Raw genomic sequence first — 25,170 nt, forward strand, 5'->3', positions numbered from 1 at the left:
CTCTGTCCTGGTTGGGGTTTAATAAGACTTTGCTGTTACTGAGAACGACAGAGCTCCGGGGAGGGAGGGAAAGGTGGGGGAGGACTGGGAGGGGGCTCACCAGGCTGGGTGCGGGATTCCCCTTCCTCCACCAAGCCCTGCCTTCCGTGGCCATTCCAGAGCCGAAGCCCTCTTGCTGGGTGTTCACTGAGTATCGATTCAGTCTGCAAGCAATTTTAATATTTCTTCAGGGACTTTCCAGCAACAGCACAAGTCATTAATTCACCCTCCCAAATTGCTTATTCAATAGCAGGAACATGGCTCCTGAATAAAGTCCCAGAATTTATGTGACTCGCACGAGTCAGGAGGTCAAACAACTGTTATGGAGCGAAGTTAAAAATCCAAATAAAATATTGACACTTTTTTGGGGAGGGGGAGGGGGGGGACGTAAAGGTATTTAAAATAGGTTTTTGTTGCAATGCCCCCAGGATAAAGAATGGAAGGAGACTGAAGACAAGTTGGAGTTTATAAAATCAATGGAATTTATTGCACATCTACTTGGCATTTAATAATTCTCTCATTTCCACATCCCCTGCACCCCATCCTAGCCATAGACAGAAAGATACACAGGTGTACAAGTGCACATTTATGCACATCAATACTGGTTCACGGACCAATATAAAAACACAGTTGTGACGTGAGAATCTAGACGCCCTGGGAAGGGACCAGTGATAAGTGTGACTGCGGCTTCCATGTTTGGCAGAAATAGGCATAACTGGGGCAGAAATTCATGAAGTAGGTTTTGATAAATATATCCAGTATTATAAATCTTGGATCAATGCATCAGAGCAGACATGAATATAAAGATACACTAATCATGGAAGTAGTTTCTAGAAACATAGAAACCGAGAAACACTTCTGTGTGCGGTTTCACCACGCGATCATGTACATGATTTGAAAACTCGAGAGACAGATAAAGAGATGGATGCAGAGAATTTGGAAACTCTACACCCAAACCTACCAGTGCATGTAAAACACTGAAACCATAGCCACTTAACCTAAAATTGTGGTTCGTTTGTTACACGGACGTGCTGCTCATCAAATACAGGGGAGAGGTTAAGCATGTTTGGAATCACTGCTGTATGCAATTTCTGTTTATTGTCTCCACATACATTTGCTCAGTTGTCCAGATCGCAGAGGCGAGAAGACTGTAGGGGAAATTTGTTCATGCCCAAATAGTTAATAAACACAGATAGCTATTAATGTAGAAATTTCCAGGAGAGGTAAGATGGTTCAGCCTATCCACACTGGAGTCCCAGGCCCCAAAGTCTGGCTCCAGTGCTGTTCAGCACGTGACCTTAGGCGAATTGCTCAGCCTCCTTGTTGTCGCGTTGGTGTAAGAGACAACATGCGTATTTGACAGAGTTGTAGTTCAGATTTGAATGAGAAAATGCACTTGTCACAATGCCTGTCAGTTAGTGAATATGAAATAAATTTTAGTTATTTCTTTTGCCGTTATTATATGCAGCTCTTCTATTCAGGGCCAGCCTCTCATAGATTCTATCATCTGTTCTTGATATGAGTTATTCTACCCAGTGGTTGGCAGCGTGGGTTCTGGAGTCAAGCTCCCAGGTCTAAATCCTGGCTCTGCTACTTACCAGCTGTGTGCGCTTGGGCAAGTGACTTAACTTCTCTGAGCCTCAGCTTCCACGTCCGTAGAATAGGGATAATAATCTTTGTAAGAAGTTGTAATAAATTAAATAATCCACCTAAAGTGCTTAGCACAGTGCCTGGTACATGGTGAGCATATATTAGCTCACTATATCCCTTAAGGTGTCATCCTTGGTATTAATAATAACATTCAGTTGTTTTTCAGCAAATAGTTTTTTTCTTCAAAAAATTCTTAAAATTCTGCAAATAGTTTTGAAATACTGACATCATGGGGGCGCCCTGGGTGGCTCAGTCAGTTAAGCTTCGGACTTCGGCTCAGGTCATGATTTCATGGTTCATGAGTTCGAGCCCCAAGTCGGGCTCTGTGCTAACCGCTCCGAGCCTGGAGCCTGCTTCAGATTCTGTGTCTCCCCCTCTCTCTGCCCCGCCCCAACTTGCTCTCTCTCTCTCTCTCTCTCTCTCTCTCTCAAAAATAAATAAACATTGAAAAAAGCTTAAAAAAATATATGTAAATACTGACATCACGCCAGGCCCTGTTACTAGGTGCTGAAAATACAATAGTGAGAAAAATGGGCATGACATCTGTCCTTGTAGAGTTCAGCGTCCAGGGGAGGACTCAGGGTGAACTGAGTAAGCAAGAAAACAAGCTTTCAGCTCTGTGCTAGACCCTGAGGGGAAGAGGGGTTCAGGGCAGAATAGATCGGAAAGCCAGGGTGGAGCCAAACTGGGAAAGATTTTGAAGGCCAGGCTAAGGAATTTTGAATGAATTCCATCGGTAACAGAAGGCAGTTGCAGGGCTTAGCCACATCCCATTCTTTCAGCAGGCAGACTAATGGGTTGTTTTTGAATACTGAAGTAACTAGGTAAGAGGTAGAGGGGCTAGGGGCACAGAGGTCAGGTCCCACCTCTGCTGCCACTCAGGGCACTTCCTCCAGGCTTCCTTCCGCTCACCCAGGGAGGTGGGCATGCCAGGGAGGGACACAAAGGTTGGACGGGCAGGACTTGGTCCCAGCAGTGAGTCTACACAGCACCCCTTCCGCTATCCTATCAGGATACGAGGCAGTCTTCTAGCCTCTGGACCTTCCCGAGCAGGACCGCGGGCTGGACAGCTGGTGGACCCCAGTTCTAGCCCAGAAGCCCTGACAGATGAGGGCAGGCCGGTGGCGAGAGGAGCTAGTCTGGTCACGCTCTGGGCTTGGCATGCACTGCAGACTGGTTTCCAAATGGTTAGTTAAACACATTGCCCCTTAATTTTTAAACCTATGCATATCTTGAAGTTAAATCAATCCATATGCTTACCATCCATCATATAAACCATCACTATTGCCCCCTTGGGCCAGCCCCATGGCCCATCTAGCCTGGTAAATTGTATCTGGCCTGGGCTCCCAGGGACACGTGGTGGAAGGATTATCGCCCTTAGTGCCAGTCTTAGAAGGCTAAGGTGATGCAGAATACCTAAAGAAATAATAGCTAAGGTGATATCTAAGGAACCCAGTGGGAATCTATCGTCTCGGAATGCACAAAAAACTATCTGCAAATTACTTTTATTTTTAACCTGTAGTTCAGTTGCCACAGAGGAACCGGTAGCTTCTTGAATTTTGGTTACTGGGCCAGTAGAAGTCAGGATCAGCAGATGGAGAGGTATGTCAATTGATAGAAATGAGTAAGGAACCTTCTCAGCCACTAAGACTTTCTCTCAACCCTCTCAAGGCTCCCTTCTATAACCACAAGGATGGGTTCTTCCTCCTCTGGCTTAAGCTAGTCCTCTCAAATACTATAGAGTTTAAGAGTAGTCTAGAGAACTTGCTTAAATCCAGATTCCTGGGCCCTACCACCATCAGAAACTCTAATCAGGAGGCGTGGGGTGGTCCTCAGGGATCGCATTTTAGCACGAGTCCAGGGGATTCTAAATGCAGGTCGTTCAAGGACACTGGTTTGAGGAAACTCTTCTGCAAACTTTTCATTTATTGGAGCTCAGTCGTGACTTCTGAGAAGCAACCAAAGAGGCAGAAGCTCTTGACACATGTAGGGGGACCCCTGTTAACCTCGGAAGCTGTGCATTCCAGCTCCGCCATGCTATGGCCAGAACGGAAGGTCCTGCCCATACCTTCTCCTCACCAGCGGCCGTTCTCATGCACAGACCCTGCCTGACCTATGGTTAGTTGTCCAAACCCAAACCTGTAGGGCATGTGAGTGGGCGCGGGCAGGCAACTCTAAGCTGCACAAACTGCCAAGCTGGAACCTGGGACGACAGAGTTCACACAAAGAAAGTGCTTCCGGGCTGCCAGTGGGGAGGGCAGATTGGATGGATGCTGTGTCCTCTGCGAGGAGGAAGTGGTAAATTTAGGGTTTTAGTTCCTGGGATGTACAGAGGGGAAATTCTAGTTCTTTACTCCCCCGGAGTGGGGGGAGGTAGGGACCATTTTTTAGGAGAGGTGAAATCTTCCTGGAGAATCTATGATCCCTAACTCGAGGTTCTTCTGTGAAAAGTCTCCAGCTGTTTGCTGGAGACTGGTCCAGGTCAAACTGGTCCAGTTTGACTCAGGGCTGAGCCAGGGACACGTACCTGATAGAGGCTTTCTCAAGGGCCTGTGTTGAAGCGATTACATGCAATCACTGGGCAAAATATCCTTTGCTGAAGCAAAAATCATTGTGTCCTTTGGAGTGACCCGGCCTGCCATAGCCAGGCAGCCCAAAGCTCTGGCAGGGGCCCCTCCCACCGCTCGCCTGGCTCAGTGGGCCGTGGGGTCAGCTAGTCTGAGACATTCCCTGGAGTTCCCTTAGTTTACCAAATCAGGAAAGACTTTCCCTCTGTGAAGAAGGAAGTATTTTCTGCAAAAACTGTGAAGTGAGCAGTCTACTATCCTCGGGCAATTTCAACTGATTTTTACATGTATATGGCACGCGTGTGGGGGTACCTAGGACTTCTTGCGCTAAAAAACCATTTCAGCAAACCAGTAATATGACCAGGCCTGAGGCCAGGCAGAAGGCCAGAAGGCTATTCTACTAGGAAGTAATTCCAGTGTAGGGAAAGCAGTCTGTTCTAGGCAGCTGGACGGGACGTGATGGGGACAGGCTTGCAGATCATGTGTATATATCACATTGTCAGCGGCTGCTTCTAGTAGGTGTTACTACTCCCGTTTTAGAGCAGGGAATACTGAAGCTCAGGGAGCCCCTTACCCTTGGTTTCTCAGAACACAACAGCAGAGACTGGAAATAGAATCCAGGAGTTTGGACTCTGGGCTTTAGGGTCTCTCTTTTCTGGAGGCAGGAGAGTTTGGTGGTTATGGGTATGGGCCCTGCATTTAGTCCACTTGAGTTCAGTCCCCAGACTTGCCACTAAGTAAACGGGTGACCTTGGGTAAATGATAATATGCCACATCTACAAAATGGGCTATTGTGAGGATTAGGTAAACTATTTGTTTGGGGCACACAGAACACTGCCCAACACATAGTAAACACTCAATAGACAATGGCTTTCATTACTGGAGCTCCTGCTAAGGGAGCACTGCTCCTAGAAATCCTGACCGGCCCAGTCCCGGAAATGCCGCCACCTGTCTCTCCAAGGTGAGCTGTCTGAGGTCACCCCAATGCTAATAGGACCTCTTCTCGTCTCCACCTCAGGGGGAGTTTTTGCACACCATTTATTATCATATAATACAATGCAATATAATATCATACATAACATAACATAATATGATGGGTAGGTTAACTTGGAAACCCTGAGGCGGACCGTGGATGGATGGATAGATGAATAGATACATTTGTACTAAGTATACATACATTATATCATTCTATTGATTTGTAAAAAGTTCCCGGTCTGCCTGGCTGTAATGAGATTTTTGAACTTTGCGTGGCGATCAATGAGTGGAATATTATTGGCCTGGAGAATTGATATACCTGCTCTCAGTGGCTTGTTCTGCTCCCAGGCTGCCCCGGCCCCCCAGGTGTACGATTTCAGCAGACACTTAACCTTTTTTACAGTGTCATCAGGCTAAAAGGAATCTAATAGTGACACAGGACTTGTGCTCAGCACTCTGCCACTATTGCTTTCCTGTCACAAATAATTTATAGCCTTCTATTTCCATCCCTGAGCCTGCACCCCAGCCCTGCCTCCCGCTTTCCCCCAGCTCCCGGGAATCAATAAACTCACACAGCCACAGTGGGACTACAGGGTGCCCAGAGACAGACAGACGGACAAAGAGAAGGGAGAGCGACAGAGGGGCAGAGAAAGACAGAGAACGAAGCACAGAGGCAGGGATGCGAGGTGGAGAAAGAAGTGAGAGAGGGAGGAGAGCCAGCGGAGGGGTAAGAGTGTCCCCGGCGCTTTCTTGGAATGTTGAGAGCTCCTCGGTTTCTTCATGAGTTTAACAAACTGTTAATGGGAGTCTCATTACATGCCTTCCTTCTAACTCACAGAGCTGATGAAACTGTTTTGATCTCCAGCTCGGTGGGAGGTGGAGGCTTCCTGGGAATTTAACCAAAGAAAGAGTGGCTTCGCCCCCCACCCCCCTTGTCGTCTATACCCCGAAGCGCCACCACAGCTCCCTGGCATCTACCGGGTCCCGAAGAAGCTACTGCTCATACTGTCTGTGGACCCTTCCTGGGGCCCCCAGGCAGAGGACCCTAATGTATCTTCCTGAGAGTGTCTCTGATTCACCTCTTTTGGGGTCAGGCTGTGACACCTGCCACTGGTGTTTCCTCTCTTCTCAGTGCCCTTTCCAGGGCCGCCATAGCAGCTACACTGGCCAGGCTGGACCGTGCTGGGCTGAGAGGCCTTCTGCCCGTACCTGGCTCAGTCCCTAAAGAGAAAGCAGCCAGTCCTGGCGGTCACTCATAGGAGTAATGCTACTACTAGTCGTGATTATTGTTATTAGCAACATTAGCATGTATTGAGCCCAGCATCATACAAATCATCTTACATGCGTTATCCTGTTTACCCCACCACAATCCTAGGAGGTGGGCAGTATTATTATCTTATTTTACAGGTGAGGGAGTAAGAGACTGCCAAGGGTTTCACAGGCAGTTAAGTAACAGAGCCGAGCCTGACCCAGAGCCCAGAGCCCATCCCCTTCTTCCCTTTGCCCTAGTTGCACCCTTGCTAAGTGCCTAAAGTCCCCGTGCTGGGGCTCAGGCAAAGCCAGAAAGGTGGAGGAGGAAGGGCATCGCTGTGAAGGAGAACATGCTAGAAAGGGAAGTGATGAGCAGGCGTCCTGACGTGTTCCCATGGCAACAGGAAACAGCGCTGCTCGGCTCCCCTGAGTAGAGCTACGGCCTCCAGCACCCCCACTGCACCCTCCGAAGACCCATACCTGCAGACTTGACTTGAAGGCCAAGCCTGCCCGGGGCCATGGAGGCCAGGATGTGTCTGGTTGTCTCGCCGTGCCAAGAATGAAAAAGATCGGAAGAGAAGGAAGATCAACAGGGGGAAATAGTGCCAGACAATCACCCAAAGCAGTGCTTTACTTTATCCTTTTAAGCTGTGGTGATATTCCCACGAGTTGTTGGGTTGTGTACAGGATGCAGGGGGGCAATGGATGACTACCAGGGAGCCGCGATCTCAGTTCTTAAATTTCCCGAGAGCAGCTCTGGGGACTAGCAAGTGCCCACTGCCTGGGGGGCATGGATGGACGCCAGGAGCATTAGTAACTCACGGCAGGCATCCCGCCCAGCTCCTGTCCCATGCACCACCAAGCCCCCGTCAGGGAGTAGTGATTTTCTATCACTTGCTGCCTCAGCTAAATCTGCACTGGTGCCTCAGGGGTCAGAGGCTCTGGGTAACAAAGATAGAGACCCCACAAGGCCATCTAGTTACCTGTCTTCAACCAGCCCCAGCCCTGGGGCTCCCTTAGTCCAGGGCTCATCAGCCCGCAAGCCAGAGCCACCCACAGCAGGACCAGTGAGATCCCAGAAGCTTTTGCTGCAGTGAATTAGGAGCGGCTGCTCTGAGCTGTGTACACAGCCTCCTTCTAGACTTTTCCGGTACACCCGTCTACATCGCCCTTAGCCACTGTCCCATCTTTCCCATTGTGATCATGCTCCAAACATTCCCCCAACTCTTGGGAGATGACCTTCCCTTCTGCTTCGCTGAGAGATAAAAACTGTAAGAGCTCCTTCTCGAAGCTTTTGGCCACCTCAAAATGCACCATCTCTCACCAACTCCCCCTGGCGCCTCTCCTTGTTCTGTCTCGCTTTCTCCATCATCCACATTCTGTCAGGCAACTTCAGGCCCTCCCTCTTCTCTGGTTCTCCCTCCTCAGCCTGCAAGTGTACCCAAGTCTTTCCTCCCCCAACCAGCCTTCCCTCCACTCAGCTGTCAGTTCCATCCACCGGCTTCCACATTTTTCTCTCTTCCTTTCTACGAACTCCCGAAGGCAGGAATCTACTTTCACTGCCTCCCTCTCCTCCTATTCAATCCCTAACCTTTCTGTCTGGCTCCTGCTCCAGTTGCTTTGTTGACACCTCTGTCCCCCAAGTCCCCAAACCTGTGCCTCTTCTTATTCCCAGTTCCCTCCAACCTTTGCATTGTCACCGATGCCGCGAATTGTCTTCTCCTTCCGGAAACGTTTTTCTCCGTCGATTTAGGTGAAACCGCCCAATCCTTGCTCTGCCATTTCCAGTGTAACCAATTCTGGCCCCTCTGCAAGGTCAGGTTCTTTCCCCCAGCCTGTGAAAGTCAGTGCCCTCCAACATCCACTCCTTCGGCCTCTTGTCCCTATCGACGCTCTTTTTCCTTGATGGTTTCTTAAATCCACATGTGCTGTGCCAGCTGGACACCCCCCTCCCACCTCAAACACTGCGTGTCTGAGACAAAACCCGCCACCTCCCTGTGTCTCTCCTCCTGACAGTGGTACAAACCCCCAGCCTTCCAGGTACACAGAATTAGGTTCTTAGAGCCATGCTGGACTCCAGTTAGGTGCCCAGTCGGCCATTCTGCCTTCATGACGTCTTACAGACTCTTTCTTTTCTTTCCTGTGATCTTGCGCCTGTATATTGCTTTACCAGGATCTGTTTGCAAGTGTCCCCTCTGGTTTAGAAATCACTCATGGCTTGAGATTCTCTAAACCTGGTTGCTGTATGTTGGGAGAAGTATGACAAAGTACCAGAAAAAGCCCACATTCTAGAGACTGAGTTCTGACTCTGCCCTGACAGTGTGATTTTGACTAAGCTACTTAACCTCTGTTAGCTTTGGTTTTCCATCTGAAAAACGAGGATAATAGTATCTACTTTGGAGGTTGTTGGGAGAATGAACAGTAGCATATATAAGTAATATAAATTGCATATAATGTTGGCGCATAATAGATGCCCAGCAAATGGAAAAATCACGATCGTCGTCGTCACTTCCAAGTTTTCAGCCTTATTTCCTCTTGCTTCTTTCTGTACCTCCACTGCTCCTGGCTGGCTGGTCTGGGCTTTACCCCTAAAGCTCATTTGGCTCCATGCTTTGCTTCTGTCTTCCTCCAGTACCTACTTTTCATGGTCCCTACCCATCCCCTCTGCCACGGCTTCTCTGTTCACCTTAGAACCATGGTATTTTTTTCATTGCAGAGGAGACTTTAGAGATCCTGTAGTCCAACCTTTTTTACTTTACAACTGAAAAGTAAAGGTCCAGAAAAGTAGAGTGATGTACCTCTGAGGCCCAGAGCAGTAGAATGATGAGCCCAAAGCTATGGTGGCCGATTAATGGCAGAGTCAGAATCAGGACTCAGGGTCCCGGCCAGGCATCCCGGTGCCCTTATCACTCTCCTCCATGCCTTGGGCCCCTTCATCTGTTCAGCCCTGTCCTGCTGTGAAGGTCTACATGAAGCTCTGCCTCCTCAGTGACTTCTTTCCCAGTCCCCACCTGCAAGGTGGCTGGATTCCTCCCTTGCCTCCCTCTAGTGCTTATGGCCTGGCCCCTCGGGGCTCCTTTGCTTTCTTTGGGTGTATGTCCTCCCTCCCCAACTTCATCTCCAGCACTGTGAGGCAGGTGCCTTACCTCTATTGCCTGTGGGTGCTCGGTTAAACCTGGTTACAGTGGAGTCTGCTCATGGTTTGTGACTCACCTGGTCAGTGTGGGTGAACTTGACTCACACGACACTCTGCAGGGAGGAGCGATGCCATTGGAGAAATTGCCTCAAGGGTACCTATTTTGACTAGCGGATGGAGGGGAGCATTCCTTGGTCTTGGCCCCAGCATTGGTCTTTTGCACGTCTGAGCCCTGGGCTTCTCAGACCACTGACAAGCAGGCCTATCCCCAGTCCTGGGACGTTTGATCCAGCCCTCTACCCCTAAAGTGCACAGGGTGGGTGTGAGGCTGTTCAACTAGGCTGGAAAAGAAGCTGTGGTCCAAGTAAGACCCCAGAAAAGCAGGCCATTGGGCCAGCAAGCTGGGCAGAGATAGGACAGTAAGTGGGCTCAGGAAGAAGTTGTTCAAGGCCTGACATCTGGCAAAGGGGCCATGTGCTATGCTGGATTCCCTGGGACAAAAAGGGTCATCTGTGACCCAGCCCTTTCCGGGCTATTTCTTTTTAGCCCAAGAAATAGGAAAATCTCACTTTCCCCCCCAACTCTAGAAGACTGTGATACAGTCCCAATAGGAAAACCAGCTCCAAGATGATCTCTAGACAAGGGAGTCTTGTTCCCAGGAGGAGGTTTGCGTGTGGTTGAGGAGGGAAGGGGGGACAGCAAGCCATCAGGGCAGCCCCCACCCCCAGAAAGGGGAAGGATGCTGTGCTCCACTCACTCTGCTGCCCCAATCCTTGCTACCAAAAATCAAGCTGCAATTCAGATGATGCACACCGCAGGAGAGAATACAGACTCCCTCTGTCCAGCTGCACTAGGTTGGGTCTGCAGAGCCAGTGGGAGGGAAAGTGCGTGCCTTGCAGCAGTCAGTGAGGGCAGGGGTGCAGGGAACAGCTACATGAGGAAGGAGCTGGGGAGCTTGGGCGAGCCCCTCTGGGCTGGGCTGGAGCTGGTGCAGGCAGGAGAAGGCACGCGATGTGTGATGCTGTCGTGATGCTGTTGCAGGATCATCAGGACCAAAGTTCAGCAGCCTTTCCACCCAACGCCGGATGGGGCTGGGACGGGAGTGACTGCCCCTGGCCACACCATTGGTAAGAGGGCTCAGGGAAGGGAGGAAGCGGGGGCCCACCCAGGAGAGCCAGGACGCCACCCCCATTCCCTTCAAAATGGCATGCCTGCTGAGGCCCCAGGACCCTTTCCCCAGCCCACGCTCTCCCTGAGCTCCTAGAGGTGGGGATCTCCCCAGGAGACTAGCTCACCAGGACTGTTTTTGCTTCTTACGCACATCACCTTGTAGCTGCCTTGTCTGTCTTTCTGTCTCTGTCTCCTTCTAAATCAAGCTTTTCCTTTGGCTTTTCTTCTCTCCCTGCCTTCCCCTTCCTCATCTTTTGTTTTTATCTGATTCTGTCTCCCCTTGCCCCTTTTTCTTTCCTGCCTACCCTCTTACTGCCTTTTTAAAATTTTTTAAATTCTTTCTCTCTTCTCCCCTCCTCTCCCTTCTCTCTCTCCTTTCCTCTCTCTGCCTCTCCCTTTCTCTTTTCTTCTCTCTGTATGTGTGGCTCTGGATCTGTTCACATCTCTCTGCTTCGCTCTTCACAGCTTCTCTCCTCTTAGCCTGTCTCTTCTTGATCTGTCTCTCCTTCCTCCCCTCTGTAACTCTCTGCTGCTCCAGCCTCCTTGTTTACTGATCCTTGGCCATGGCCTCTCAGAGACACAACCCAGGCCTACCAGAGCACCAGATAGACCCCCCCCCCCATATTGTCTTCCCTTTGACCCAAGGGTGCTTGGTGGTCCTGCAGCCATAGATGAAGCCTGGAGTTTAAGGGGCTGAAATGTGATTATACTTTTGTTGCTGCCCCTCTTGGAAGCTGTCCCCTTATCTCTTGACCAGCAGGAAGTAGAATGGCTGGTCCCAGGCCTCCTGAAGTTGGCAGGAGCCGCTGTTCATGAGGCCGTGTCACAACGTGCGCCGGGAGGGAGGATCGGGCCGGGCTGTACCTGAGCAGAGTGAATGGTTTCACTAGTCTGTGCCCTGAGGGAGAAATTGGGAACTTCTCAAGTGATTTCAAGACCAGAAGCAACTGGGAGAGAGGAGCTGTGCCCTCCTGGGGAATATCGTGGCCATTCTTGTGTCTCCTAGAGAGAGACAGATCTTAGAAAGCCACGGCGTCTGAAAGGAGATAAGTAAAGGCCAGCCCAGGAGACCAGAGGCAGCGAGCTGGGGTTTGTTTAGAGGGCGGAGGAGAACATGGGCTCGCCATCCCTCTTAATCCTCTGCTTCTCTCTGCCCCCAGCCTCGGGGCTTTGGTCTGTGATCACAACTGTTATCCTGATGGCATTTCCTCCTTACTCTCGTCCAGTTCCCAGTACGGCCTCCCCTCCTGTTTCCAGCGCCTCCAACGATCCAGTGGGATCCTACTCTATCAACGGGATCCTGGGGATCCCTCGCTCCAATGGTGAGAAGAGGAAACGTGATGAAGGTAGGGAGGAGGGAAGAGGCTTGGCTTCCCTGTGCATGCTTTGTCCTTGGACTCAGGGCTCCGGTTTCGGCCCGGCCTCGCAGCTGCTCTGCTGGGAGATCAGTTTTAGTAGCAAAGCCCAGGTCCCCCCACTGCCCTGCTGGCTCCTGGAGAGGGAGGCAGGCTGCTGGTGGGGCCATCAGCTTCACCATCTGCTCAGCAGTCTTGGTGGCCTCACCTTCCACCGGGACTGCCCCTAATATCCCAGTGGGGTGCCAGGGGAGAAGCACAAACCAGGTACCTTGGGAGGGTTCGGGAAGTTGGGGGACAGCTGGTCTTTGACCCAAGGATGAGAGGCCGATCTGCCTTATTCTTACCTGATCCGACCCCTCAAAAGATGGGGGCGTGATGTCACGTGCAGCTGACCCAAGTGTCCTTTCTCTGTGACACATGGATTCTGCCCCCCATTGAGCTGGACACGGGCCCTCTGTACTCTTCTTCCTTATGGGAGGAGACACCACTCAGTCTCCTCTCTGTCCCTTCCCTTCCGTTCCCTATAATGCCTCAAGTGCAGCCAGCTGTTAAGCAGGGAGTTCAGGCGAGGGAGAAATGAAGAGGAGGAAGAGAGGGGAAAGGATACAGGAAGAGGGAGTGGTGGCCATGGGCCTGGGAGAAGGTGTTTTACAAATGTTGGGATGTGAGGGGTCCCTTGGTGACCATCTGGTGCTCTTCTCATGCATGAGCCCAGGGCGCAGGGCTGACCAGCCCAGACAAACGGAGACACCAGTGTCTCAAGCCTGCTTCCTGCCCCAGTCTCATGGTCCCTGCTGGGGAAGCAGTAACCTTCTGGTCTAGGGAGGTCTAGAGAATCTCCCATGAAATAGAATCCTCTAGAGATGAGCATACAGGGGGACTGCATACCCCTTTAGCCTGGACAGTCCCAATTTATGCCCTTTGTCTCTGCATCTTGGCCAGTCAGCATCTCCTTTTTCTCTCAAAAATGTCCTGTTTGGGCGATAAATCATGTGGCCATCCCAAGCATAGACAAGCCCTTGATTGGGGCGGCTTTAGAGAGTAAGGAACAGAGAAAAGGAACAAAACTGAGCTTCCCTGGGCCCAGGCTGAGGGGAAAGAGAGTGTGAAAGCCCTGGCCTCCAGCGGAAGGGACAGGACAGGCCTAGGTCTGGCAAGACAGTGATGACCTGGTGCTGGCCTCCTTCCAGAAGCCCTAATGGCCTCGTTTCACAGGGAAACAGCTTGTCTGGCTCTATTTCTCCTTCTTCCAAAATATCCAAACCCATTTGGCTGCCACGGCCTTTGCCACTCACTAAATTTCATTGTGGTTGTTTTGGCGGCCACCCTTGATGGGCAGGGGGAGGCTTCGCGAAAGGCCCTAAGTCCTAATTCTCCCTGGGGGCTGACCATACTCCAGCCTTAGCCAGGTGCCCTGGCACCCCGAGTGGTTGGGAAGATTCTGCCTCAGGCCCCAAGGGTTTCTCCTTTAACCACTGGCCCCTGCATTTTTTAGAGTGTGAGATGTCCAGCAGGCAGGGCGGGGGAGGCCACAGGACCCCCTGTGTGCTCTCCCCTGTTGGTTCTCAGTTGGGGCCAAGCATACCCTCTGCTTCCCGGGCTCCCGTGGGCCATGAGAGGAGGCCAGGAGTAGGGAGGCACTGGCATGAGGCTGTGGCCACCCAGGGTCAGGCCCCACTGGCCCAGAACAGACTGCTCTCCTCCCTGCAATTGATTACATTCATTGTTTCAAGTCAATTCAATTCAGTGAACCTTTTCCTGTGCATCAGCTGCAAGAAAGGCTTGGTGCTACAGGATCCCAAAGCAGAACAAGATATGATTCTTGTCCTTAAGGAGCTTCCAGTCTAGCGGGGCGTGTAAAACACGTGACCCCAGAAAGCAGAAAGCTCCATCAGATATCTGTGTCGTGATGGGAGGCCTGGGCCGCAGGCCATGGGAACTCAGAGTCAGGAGGGAGTAACCTGGCAGAAAGGGCCGCATTTTGAGGAGGAACCTGAACGATGGGTGAGGGGCATGTGCACGGACGATGCAGGGTGAAATTCTGTCTGGTGGGGGAGCCTTAGGACCAGAGGGTGCTGTGCCGGGAAGGTGCAGATGTGCTCTGGCAGAGTTGCGAGGGCACTAGGGAAGGGCTGGGAGGGAAGCTCAGTAGATGGGTTAGGGCCACAGGGGGCTAGGCCAAGACCGGACCAACTATAAGGAGTCTAGACTTTTTTCTGCAAGCATGAGTAGCCACTGAAAGTGTCTGAGCAGGAAGAGAGAAGAGCAGGGCCGGGTTTGGGAAGACCATCCTGCAGCAGAGTGACCGTGACGGGAGTGGGGAGACATCTCAGGAAGCAGTCAGTATCTCCTAGGTGAAGGATAATGGGGACTCTTAGGTTCCTCTTCCTGCTTAAACACTTCTCTCCTGGGCCTAGCCAGGGTACAAGGAGGATCAGAGGCCCTATTTCTTTTTTTTTTTTTTTTTGGTGGGGGGGCGGTTCTCTGGCCTTGACTCCTGCTTCTCTTGACTAACCCCAAACCAGATGGAGCTGCCCTTTCCCTGGTGGAGGCCAGCACCTTTGAGGGAGGCTAGGTCTCCCTGACCTTCCCCCACCCACCCCCCCCCAGGCCACGGTGCACACTTGACCTGTCAGATCCAGGTGGAAGGGAGAAGAAGGAAAGGAGAGAGCAAAGGCAGACCTTTCGCAGCCCTGCCCCCTCCCCCACCCTGGGTGCCTCCAAGCAGCCAGGCCCAGTTTGCATTAGGGAGCAGCTCAGATGATTAAGAATAGGAGAGATAATTATGTGTCAAGATGATGTAGCCCAAGTCTGCAGTCAGGCCAAGGTAGCACAGCAGCTGGCAGGCCGGTAGCAGGAGGCAGCCTCAGGCGTGGGCTGCAGACACCCAGGTATGTCCTTCAGCTACTGGGCCAGCACCGAGGACTAAGAGAAAACCGACTTGGGGCACTGAGGGGTGTTGGGATGAGAACGGGGATCCATGTCGAGGGACTAGACCTTGGGGGAGTGGAGGGGCATATCTTCCTCCCGGAGGACCCCACTCTCCCTGCCAGGCTGGCTCTCCTTGGGCCCCACACACTGTGGCATCTTTCTAGAAGTGCCATATCCCGAGGGCAAGCCGTGAGCCTGTCTGTCCTCAAGGAAACCACTCCCGCTCCCGCCTCTGGGTACGGTCCGGCCTATTCTTCAGCTCTAACAATGTCACGGTGGTGGGCATTAGCGAGGACAATCACTGCGGCGTGTGCTGGCATTATTGGAGACAATCTCAGCAGTAGTTATTGGTGTTCACAGTGATAATACCCAGAGCGTTATTGGCATTGGCACTCGGAATATGGACAGCGTTATTAGTATCTGCAGCAATCATATCTGTGGGGATATTAGTAAAGGGCCGATCAGCTGTGACTCTGGGGAGAAAGGAAACCCACAGTGGCTGTCAGCCTGCTTGAGACGCCTTCTCACACCCTGGCCATTGGAAGTACGGAAACATTCCGGGGCTTTCCTTTGAGAAATGTGCTAGTCAGGAAGCTTTGACACTCCCCACCTGCCTGAGTCCAGGAGCCCCCAGAATGGGACAGGTAGATGGGCCCGGGTAGATGAGGAAGCTGTGTCATGAAGTATCCAGAAGACAGGCTGTCCATCAGTCTGAGAAGGTAGATCCCCATTTAGTACCCTGCTAAAATCTCCGCCTCTTTTTGGCTACAATTCGGGGGGAGTATATTAGGGTCCTTGGGAGGGACCCTGTTTCCATGACTGTTGCATTCCCTGGTTTATGTGGCTGGAAGATACAGCCTCTCGATGTTTTCAGGCTGGGAAACCAAAGACCTTTGCCTTTACCCAGTTGCTCTCGGCCGTAGCCCAAAACATTGCTGTCTATCCGTGTTGTTGAAGCACGGAGCAGTTACATAACTTGTCCAAAAATCCAAATGAAGTCATATGGCGTGAGTCTGTTGATCTGTGTGCGGGGAGGTGTGTTGGTATCATCCTTTGATGTGTGGGATTGCAGGGGGCCGTGATTTTGCATTCCATTAATTAGGTGCACAATGAATTGTGCAGCTGAGTGGAGCCAAACCGGTACCGTTGTGCGTTTGCAGACAGGACGGGTTTGCACGGCCACTAACGGCTCAGTCCTGTCACTGCCTCTAATAGCTCCCTTCTGCTTTGGATGAAGCTATAACTGGAAAAAAGAGGCTTATTTCCTTAGTTGGTTTCCCTTCTCGAAGTCCCCGAGTGCGTTGCTCAGGTTAGACTTGGGGCAAATGAGGGGATTAGGCTGCGAACATGAGCAGCGCCTGCCCTGTCCAGGAGCCCCGGTCTCGGGCAAGAGGAGGCTGTAAGACCCCCAGCGAGAAGGAGGGTGCCAGGGGGAGGCCAGCAGGAAGTCCCTGGAGTGGCGTGGATGGGCAGCGTGGCTCGGTGGGGAGGGGTGTGGGCTCTGGAATGAGGCACACCCAGGGTTGAATCCTAGGGCTTTGCGCATGTCACTTACCCTTCATCAGCTCGGTCTCCTCCGTAGAATGGACATGGTAACAGCACTTATGTCACGGGGCTGTGGAGCGGGCTACACAAAATCACGGAGGTAGTGTCGAGTCAACTCCATCTTGGCAGATGGGCCGTCGGGGGTCTCTGGGGGAAGACCTAAATGGCAGGTTTATGTGTTGAGGGGAAATAAAGTCATGACAGAAGGAAACATTCGGGCACAGGCTCCCTCATCTTGGTGCGGGAAAAGCTAATGCTGGGATGAGCCAACCTGGATGGGACCGGGGCAGTGGGGGAGAGATGTCAGCCTCGCCTGTGTGACTTGGGAGGACCTTTGTGTAGCTCTGCTCAGTCATTTGCTCTGTGGTTATCCAGGAGGGCCGCATGGCATCTCGTAGCGTCCGCAGGCATTTTAGATGTGTCTCAGTAAATCTAGGACCCCCTTCTTTTCTAACGTGGAGGCACCCCTCCCTCCATCCATTGCTGTGCATTTCTGCTTCCACACGTAACTTTCTTTATCTAGGGAAACATGTGTTTGTTGTTTTATGGACCCCGTGTAATTTCTTACGTGGTTTATGCAAATGTGGGTGTGTTTTCTACCATGCTGAGATCTTTGGGTGAAAAGGGGTGTGGAACGCCATGCACTGGGCAGGCGTGCCATCTTCCGGGTGATGATGGAGAGATGGAGAGATGATTGGAGAGATGACCAGATGCGAGCAGGTGCGTTTCCACCAGTACTAGTGAGCGGGGAGAGCTCGAAGCTAGGCCTGAGTGCGTTAAGGGTCCACAGTACTAAGACACAGGTGTGCATATAGAGTTTTGCCCAAAGGGCCCCGTAGGCATCGCCTTGCGTTCTGTTGGCAAATGGATGGGCTGTCCTGAGCCTGCCTCCAGGTTTGCTCGGGGCCGAAGGCTGGGGAGACTGAGGCTGGGAACCCTGACACCCTCAGGCTGTGTGGGAGTCGTCTCTCAGAAACCTCACAACCCCTCCCTTGAAGAGGAGCCTGGTCTCCCAGTCTCAGGGTCTCGGTCTTCTACCTGCCTGTCTTTCGGGATCTCTCAGTGTCTGTCTGTCTCTTATTTGCTCTAGTCGAGGTATACACTGATCCTGCCCACATTAGAGGAGGTGGAGGTTTGCATCTGGTCTGGACTTTAAGAGGTATGGGGGCCAGAGGGAACCTGGTGTGGGGGTCAGGGGAAAGAGCCGGGGGGGGGTGGCGGTTAGAGACTATTCAGAGAGTGGGCTCCTGAGAGCCAAGGAGCAGAGAAGGAGGAGGTGGGTCAGGCTTCCACTGGGAAACCAAGAGGCTAACAGAGTCTCGGGGCCTGGATCACTTCCGCCATGGGCGACCGCTGGGTTCGGGGGCGGAGGCCCCGGTGGCCTGGAGGGTCAGGCGCTCAGTGGATGGGGGGTACTTTTCCCAGCCCTTGGAAAAACAAAGAGCGGATCGGGTAGTAAAACAAAAGCAAAGGAGACCTGGAAGCACCTGACAGCCCTAATTCATCACAGCCCAAGTTTTTTCCTGTGTTCCCATTATATTTGTTTGTAAAAGTGGAAATCAATTTTGAAGGTAATTTTCTGGAAAGAATGGAAGGGAGGTGGGAGGGCCGGATAAGGCAGAGATGGTAAAAGGAAAAATTTAGGCCAGGCACAGCCCAGGGGCAGCTCTTGGCAAGGTGAAAGAAAATTGCATATTCAATCTCCATCCATGAATCTCCCTCACTGCTGCCCGCCTCCTGCTTGAAAACAATGAAGGCTTTTTCCCAACGCTGGGCAGGGCCTCGGTATCAGCCCCACTTTAACTTCAGGGTCATTAATTCCCTGATTATTGAAGGAGAAGAGAGGGTTGCAGCACCTTCAATTCCAAAGGCACACCCCCCCCCCCAATGTGATCAAGCCCGGGCTGGGGTGGGGCGGGGGGCAGCCCGGGTGAGGTGAGGTGGTGTTGCAGAAGACCAGAGGGGTGGGGAGGGAGGAAATGGGGAGCCAACTGGACTGGGGGGAAGGAAGCCAGGAGGAGGGTGGAAGAAGGCAGTCATTACTGCATACCTCTGTTGTGTTGTTATTGCAAATTAAAAGTAGCATGTTCCACTCCACAGCTATCTTTGGGGAGGGAGGGGCACCGAGGGAGGTGGGGGATCTTATCATTGCTTCTTCAGCAGACCAGCCGTGGTGTCACCGTGTGAGGTGACATTTGAATTTACAATTCCGCTGAGAAAAGCCATTAATTCACAAATTAACATTTCTCCCTCTCCCTCTCTCTTTAACACTCTCTCCCTCTCTCACATGGATGTGCAAGCAATTGAAAAGACAAAGGAAATAGCCTTAAGGAAGAGACTTTACTGCTAGTCTGTCTGTGCCGAGATTGCTCCCCCTGCTTCCAGATAGATAAACCAATTACCTGAGCAGCCCTGCTCCTGGCCGCCCGCGATCGCCTCCTTTTGTGGGCTGCCTCCATGGCTGGATCACACTCGGTGTATCTCATTAATGTAAACCAGGCATGCCCTGGCCACCGGTCTCTCTTCCTCACTCTTTCTGGAGGGGCAGCGGGAGGAGTGCCGGTGTCAGAAAAGGCAGACGAGGAGGACCCCGGGGAAGAGGAGAGGCTGCACTGCCCGGCTGCCAGGCCCTGGGACTTGGGGTGCGCCCACAGTCCCAGAGGAGGTGATGGGGGAAGCCTGCAGGTGAGCATTCCTTGGTAGGCTGGCGTGGGCGGACGCTTAGAGGCAGAGGCAGGGGCCAGAGCCTGACTCGCCCAGGCCCGCAGGGCCGTTTTCTGTGGCCTTTTGGTCCAGATGCAGAGGACTGGCAGAAGCAGAGAGGGACCCACGCACTCCTTGCACGGGAAGAGCTTAGGGAAGTTTTGTTGAGTATACACCATGTCAGCAGGATTCGGCCCGAAGGAGCTGGTAGGGGTGCCGAGGAGGGTCCGGAAGACTCCCTGAGGCTGTACCTTGTTGCAGATTCCTTAACCTAAACCCAGGACTGGGGCACAGTTATGTCTGTTTGCCACCTAACCCTTACACCTGTACCGAGCCGTCCGCTTCCCTTCTCAGAGAGCACTCACCCAGCAGGGTGGCCGGGGTGGCAGTGTGCTCTCAGAACTCTGGCGTGAGTCTACATCGCGGGCGACGGAATCACAGAACCTCTTTTGGCTTTTACTCTCCTCCAGGCCCTGGCCAGGGACTGTAAGAAAACATTATATTGGCAGAGGGAAGCTGAGCAGAGTTTGAGTTTCTCAAAGGAGACGAGGACGTATTCTGTGGATTATTGCTGGGATTATATGATTCCACATGCACGATAGTACTTAGCCCGGGTCACGGATTCTGCGCCTCATGAGGCAGGTCCTATGAGAGTCCAGAAACCAAATGCACATGAAGGTAGTCATTTGTCTAGACAAGCGCCCGAGTTTAACTGCATCAACACAACTCAACCTATGTTCGTTTTCCAACAAATATTCAAAACCTGGCTACTGTCCACGCCAGTCCAAGAAAGAGCTAAGCTTCAAAGGTCAGCATTCACTAAGCCACCAAAAAAAAAAAAAAAAATCCACTCATGAACACACGTTCATTGTTATGATTATATCTTCCTAGTAACCTGGGAAATTAGACCATTCATACCTGAGGGGGGAGTTTTTCTATCTTAGTTGGATCACATATTTTAGCCAAACTTTCTGGGTAATGTTGGCCATGAGCCTGTTGAACACCGACCATGTCGTTATACAGAGGTAGGGGTAGGTCATGCTGATATTTTCTTAAGACCTTTTTCCTTGTCATCTGTGCTTACGTGGACTTACGTGTGTCTGTGGGGAAGCCCTAGGACTTAGCCATGGCTGTGTGCAGTGGACATAGGTGCCTGAATTGCACATAAGTCTCTGCGTTTACGCCAGAGACTGGCAGCCAACTCATTAACCAGCGCAGTCTCCAGGCCAGTTCATGCTGCTGTGGATAAAGAGTTCCATTTGGTTGTTTGAGGAAGTATGTTGAGGTTTAGCACGAAAGAGAATTTTTTTCATAAGGTGCCAAAAGGTCGGAATAGGTAGGTAGACTCTCCCCCCACCCCCACCCCCCAGGAGAGAAGGTACAGATTTGCAGTCGAGGGGCCTGTATGTGTCCCTCCGCCACTGGAACTTGTGCTGGGGGAACCACAGCATCGCAACTTTTCCAGCAAGGGCCGCCTCCTGCCCCCACCCCTGCATCTGTGCACTGCTGCCCACCGCGCACACGCGCCCGTCTTGTCAGACTAGGTCTTTGCCTCCGAGTCTTCCACTCGGTGACTACCTTCCAGCCCTGCCGGTAGGCATCGTTCTCCTTCCTCCACCGGCAAGGGCACCAAGTGAGAAATCCGCTGCCTCAGCTCTGCCCTTCTCCCCCAAGTGCAGGCTAGGGATGCAGGAGGGAGGAGCCGGGCCCTGCTGCTCTCCGGGCTCACCTTCCCAGGCGCCTCCTCCTCTGCAGGCCGGGGAGGGGGCAGCTGGGAAGCGCAGGGGCATGGGGGACACTTCAGAGAAAGGGTCCGGAAGGCAGGTAGGCTGGGGAGACCCTGAGTGCTGCTGCCGGAGGGGTGGATCCGAGCAGCCTCCGGACCTTGGCTGGCTGCCCGCGGAGGAGCCCTGAGCTCAGGGCGGGACCCCTTCCCTGCCTGCCTTCGCCAGGGCCATGGTGGCCACAGGACTCTCCCGGACCCTCTCCATTCTGCCCTGTGTGGGGGGTGAAAAGGCAAGGAGGCTTGGGGGAGGGCCGGACCTGGCTCTGGGGCTGGGAGACAGATCACGAGCCTCAGAGCCAAGTTACAGCAGCGCCAGTAATTCAAACCATCCTGACCCTTCGGTGAACCCGAACCTGCTGACCTTGACAACACCAGACAAGGGAGGCCTCACAAACCTCAACCTGCACGAAGGCGTTGCCTTCTCTCCCTCCCGTACTTGGAGCCCTGTGGCCCAGCCTCCAGGTGGCTCCTAATTTGGCTGTCCCCACCAAATGTCAGCATCTCTGCCTCCCTGAAGTACCCGCCCGTCCGCCTGCCTGCCTCAAAGCACCCTCTGTGCTTGGCTCCACTGGAGACAGTACATGGGCATCTCATGGGGTGGTGGTGGGGGGGTGGGCTGCAGGGCCAGGTCCAGGAATTCTCCTTTAAATAGGGCTTTTTAAAAAAGGTTTATTTATTTTTGAGAGAGAGTGAGAGAGAGACACAGAGAACACAAGCAGGGGAGCAGCAGAGAGAGAGGGAGAGAGAGAATCCCAAGCAGGTTCCCAGCTGTTAGCGCAGAGCCCAACTCAGGGCTCGATCCCAGGAACGCAAGATCATGAGCTGAGCGGAAATCAAGGGCCGAATGCTTAACTGACTGAGCCACCCAGGCGCCCGTAAATTGGGCTTTTATGCCTTGCCCGTTCTCCTCCTGCCTGAGGCTTCATCTTTTCTAGAAACATGGCGTGTGTGTGTGTGTGTGTGTGTGTGTGTGTGTGTGTGCGTGCGCGTGCGCGTGCGCGGTCTGAGTGCACACAGGGGCAGGGATAAAATGTGATGGAGACAGAGCGGACAGAGGAGGGAAGAAAAGCCGGAGGAAAGCAGCCACAGGAACCTGCATTAAAGGAAATGCAGTTTATGAAGTTTATGCTTTCCTCCTAGGGAGAGCTGGATTCTATCCAACAGCCTCTCAGAGCCTGGCAAACAGCTCCTGAAGCAGAAAGTGCGGGCAGGAGCTCAAGCAAGCCAGTGACAGAGGGAGAGATGCGTGGACACATACACTCTTTCTCTCTCTCCTCCCCGTCCCCCCCACCTCTTCCGCCAGGTCTCCCGAGGCCACTGCAAAGTCTGGGACGGCAGGGTGGGGGTGGGGGTTGGTGTGTTTGGTGCGAGTGACTCCAGGACCTTCACTTTCTTTCCCTCTCACTTCCCCAGCCCCCCACCTCATCTCCTTTGGTGGCGTGGCCAACCCAGACACACGGGCGACGTGGACGCCTGGGTGGACTGGTGGTGTGGCAAGCTGGGCCGAGGGTAATGTGGGCAGTGTGGACCCCGGGGCAGCCGGCTGGTGGAAGCTGCCCCGGGTGAGGGACAGCGCAGTGAGGATGGTCTTGGGGTGGTAGGCGTGAGGCCTAAGTAGTAGAAAGGACCAGAACGTGGTCTCCCAGGGAGCTGCCTTTTTTTTCTGAGGCTGGGATTCATTTTCTCCGGTACCTTGGTCTAGGCCAACTGGGTACCTTGCAGCTACTGAAGACAGCTGCTGGAGTCTCTTAAGCAGAAACGATTAGCAACCGTATTTTTTCTGGGAATTCACAGGAAACAAATGGTTGACAAGGTTAGGATACCAGCGTTCTCAGAGGGACTTACAAGCAAGGTGGGATAGCTGCCCTTCTAGACCTTTCTTCGTGTGCACAGGCACGCAGGTTTGTGTGTGCGTACACTAATAATATGTAAGTGGGCCTTGACTTTAGAGGAAAGGGGAGTGTCCGGTAAAGGGTGTCACTCGGCCCGGGTGGGGGCATGGCGCTCCCTTGCCCCTGTGCCTCATCTGGGGATGGGAAGTGGGGAGAAGAAGTCTGGCTCCCGCCTCTTCCTGGGAACTCTGTGTCCCTGTTCAAGTTCTGCCAGGAGCTGGGACAGAGGAGGACAGCAGAGGTAGAGTCATCCGAAGGCAGGGCGTCCAGAGAAGAGTCAGAGGGAAAGTGGGCAGAAATTGCTGATTGCGGAGGATGCTCTGGAAGCCAGGAGATGCCAGGCATGGAGGGAGGCAGAAACTGGCCAAGGATGGCTCTCGCCCTTTCTCTCCCCTTCTCTCCCCTTTCCCTTCCCTCCTTCCCTTATCCCTCCCCTCTTCCCGCCACACATCTTTATTGGTTCCGGTAATAGCGTTGATTTGCATGTCAGGCAAAGCCTTGCTACGCACACAAAAAGAAAACCCCAGCCGTGGCGGTGTGGCAGTGTCAGCTCTCGCTGTTGTTCGACAGTGTAAAATTAAATTAATAAAGCCCCCAACACAGGAAAACATAACAGGAAATTAATGGCCTTTACTGTCGCTCTGATGCAGTCATTTGCAACCCTGCTTTCCGCACCAAAGACTTCATAAATGCAAGCAGTTTCTCTAAACAAGCATACTTAGGGCGGCCTGGTATGTAATTTTTCGCCTTGCTTGTGTCCTTTGAGCTAACAAAGCCCCCTTCCCTCCCGGCTCCAGAGAGGTTTCTAACTGGTTCTGGCCCCAGCTGGAACCCAGCACCAGGCAGGAGGCCCCAGCCCCTCCCTGAGAGCCCACGTAGGGCTGAAGGAGGACATAGGTCCCACACAGACAGACCCTCTGCCAACCCCCCTTCCCCACTGGCGGCTGGGGAGCCTGGAGTCCCAGCCTTGGCCAGCCGGCCAGCAAAAAGACACAGTACATGCTCTCGGGCAGGAATGCTGATCACTCTGGGGAAGTCACCCAGTCCCACCCAGTACTCACCCCTCCCCTTTCTCTGTGCATTTCAGTTTTCTCTCCACTACCTGTTTGCTCCCCTCCCATCACTGGCTCTGGCCTTCCCTTCCCTCCAGCTTCATCTCTACCTGCTTACCCTCCTTCTACTTCATATATGAGTCACACACACTCACGCTGGCTGTGCGTTGGCCGTGGGTGCCCACGCCCTTCTTTGCTACAGGTAACCCCGGGGGCTTCTGGGAGGAGCGAAGGGACCTCTTACTCAGAAGGGGGAAAGTAACCGAACTGGCATAAATTCTCCGTGGAGTTCTAGGTCTCCCCCTTATCTCCCTCTTATCTACTGTTTGGTTACAAAATATGAGGGCCCTAAGTGATCATTCAGGCCATCCCTCTGTCCTTGGGCAAATTTCCTATAAACCATTTCAGAGGGCTGAGAGCCTATGGTTTTGCTTTGGTGTGTAAATAGTGGAATATTGACAAAACTTACACTTACTTCTTTGGGGAGCTGTGTATCAATGCGGGCCCAGGTGCCCACTGTGTTGGGATGTATGAGAGGGACACGTAATGAGGACTTGGGTCTCCAGGAACGTACAATCTGCTGGGGGAGGCAAGGCTATCACACATCAGACAATAAGCTCTTAATTAAATGCTAAACCATGTGGCTGAGCATCCAATAGGAATCCGAGGAAGTGGCTAGAAGGGCAAGCAGGAGATGGGACTTGAGCCTGGGAGTGGCCAAGATGCAGACAGACTGTCTCCAGAGACCCCCTCCCGTGTGGAGGGGGGCCCTGTGGCTGTGCTGAGGGTGGTGACAAGGCAAAGCCTCAGATTCTTGAAGGTCATCTGGTCTTATCTGCCACTCACATAGGACTCTCCCTTCCAGCAGTTCTGCATGACAGGCCACTGCCCCTGCCTGGACATAGGACATAGATGGACGGTTGTCATTGTTAGCACCACTGCCTTTATACTGAGTCCCGGTAGTGTTGAGGGAAACACCTTGGAATCCGAATGTCTGGATGTGGGGTCTGTCTCTACTCCTTGCTTGCTGTGGGACCTTTGGCTATTTACATAATCTCTCTGAATCTCAGTTTCCTCATCTTTAAAATAGCGACGACAATATTAACTCCTTATTA

The 25,170-nt window shown here is 52.6% G+C and overlaps 1 protein-coding gene across 5 annotated transcripts in view; it reads left to right on the plus strand.

Moving 5' to 3' along the window:
- PAX2 (paired box 2) overlaps positions 1–25,170 on the plus strand; it is a 77,570-nt gene that overhangs the window by 20,202 nt on the left and 32,198 nt on the right. For 3 of the 5 annotated variants that reach the window (XM_042908813.1, XM_042908810.1, XM_042908811.1), the window contains exons 4-5: positions 10,660–10,745; positions 12,015–12,134. In XM_042908813.1, coding sequence (XP_042764747.1) covers positions 10,660–10,745; positions 12,015–12,134 — 206 coding nt within the window. Of the gene's footprint in view, positions 1–10,659; positions 10,746–12,014; positions 12,135–17,712; positions 17,782–25,170 lie in introns of all 5 variants that reach the window. The other 2 variants (XM_042908812.1, XM_042908809.1) reach the window with 1 other exon arrangement.

Source organism: Panthera leo, chromosome D2, assembly GCF_018350215.1.
Source record: "Panthera leo isolate Ple1 chromosome D2, P.leo_Ple1_pat1.1, whole genome shotgun sequence".
In the NCBI taxonomy this organism is placed as follows: domain Eukaryota; kingdom Metazoa; phylum Chordata; class Mammalia; order Carnivora; family Felidae; genus Panthera; species Panthera leo.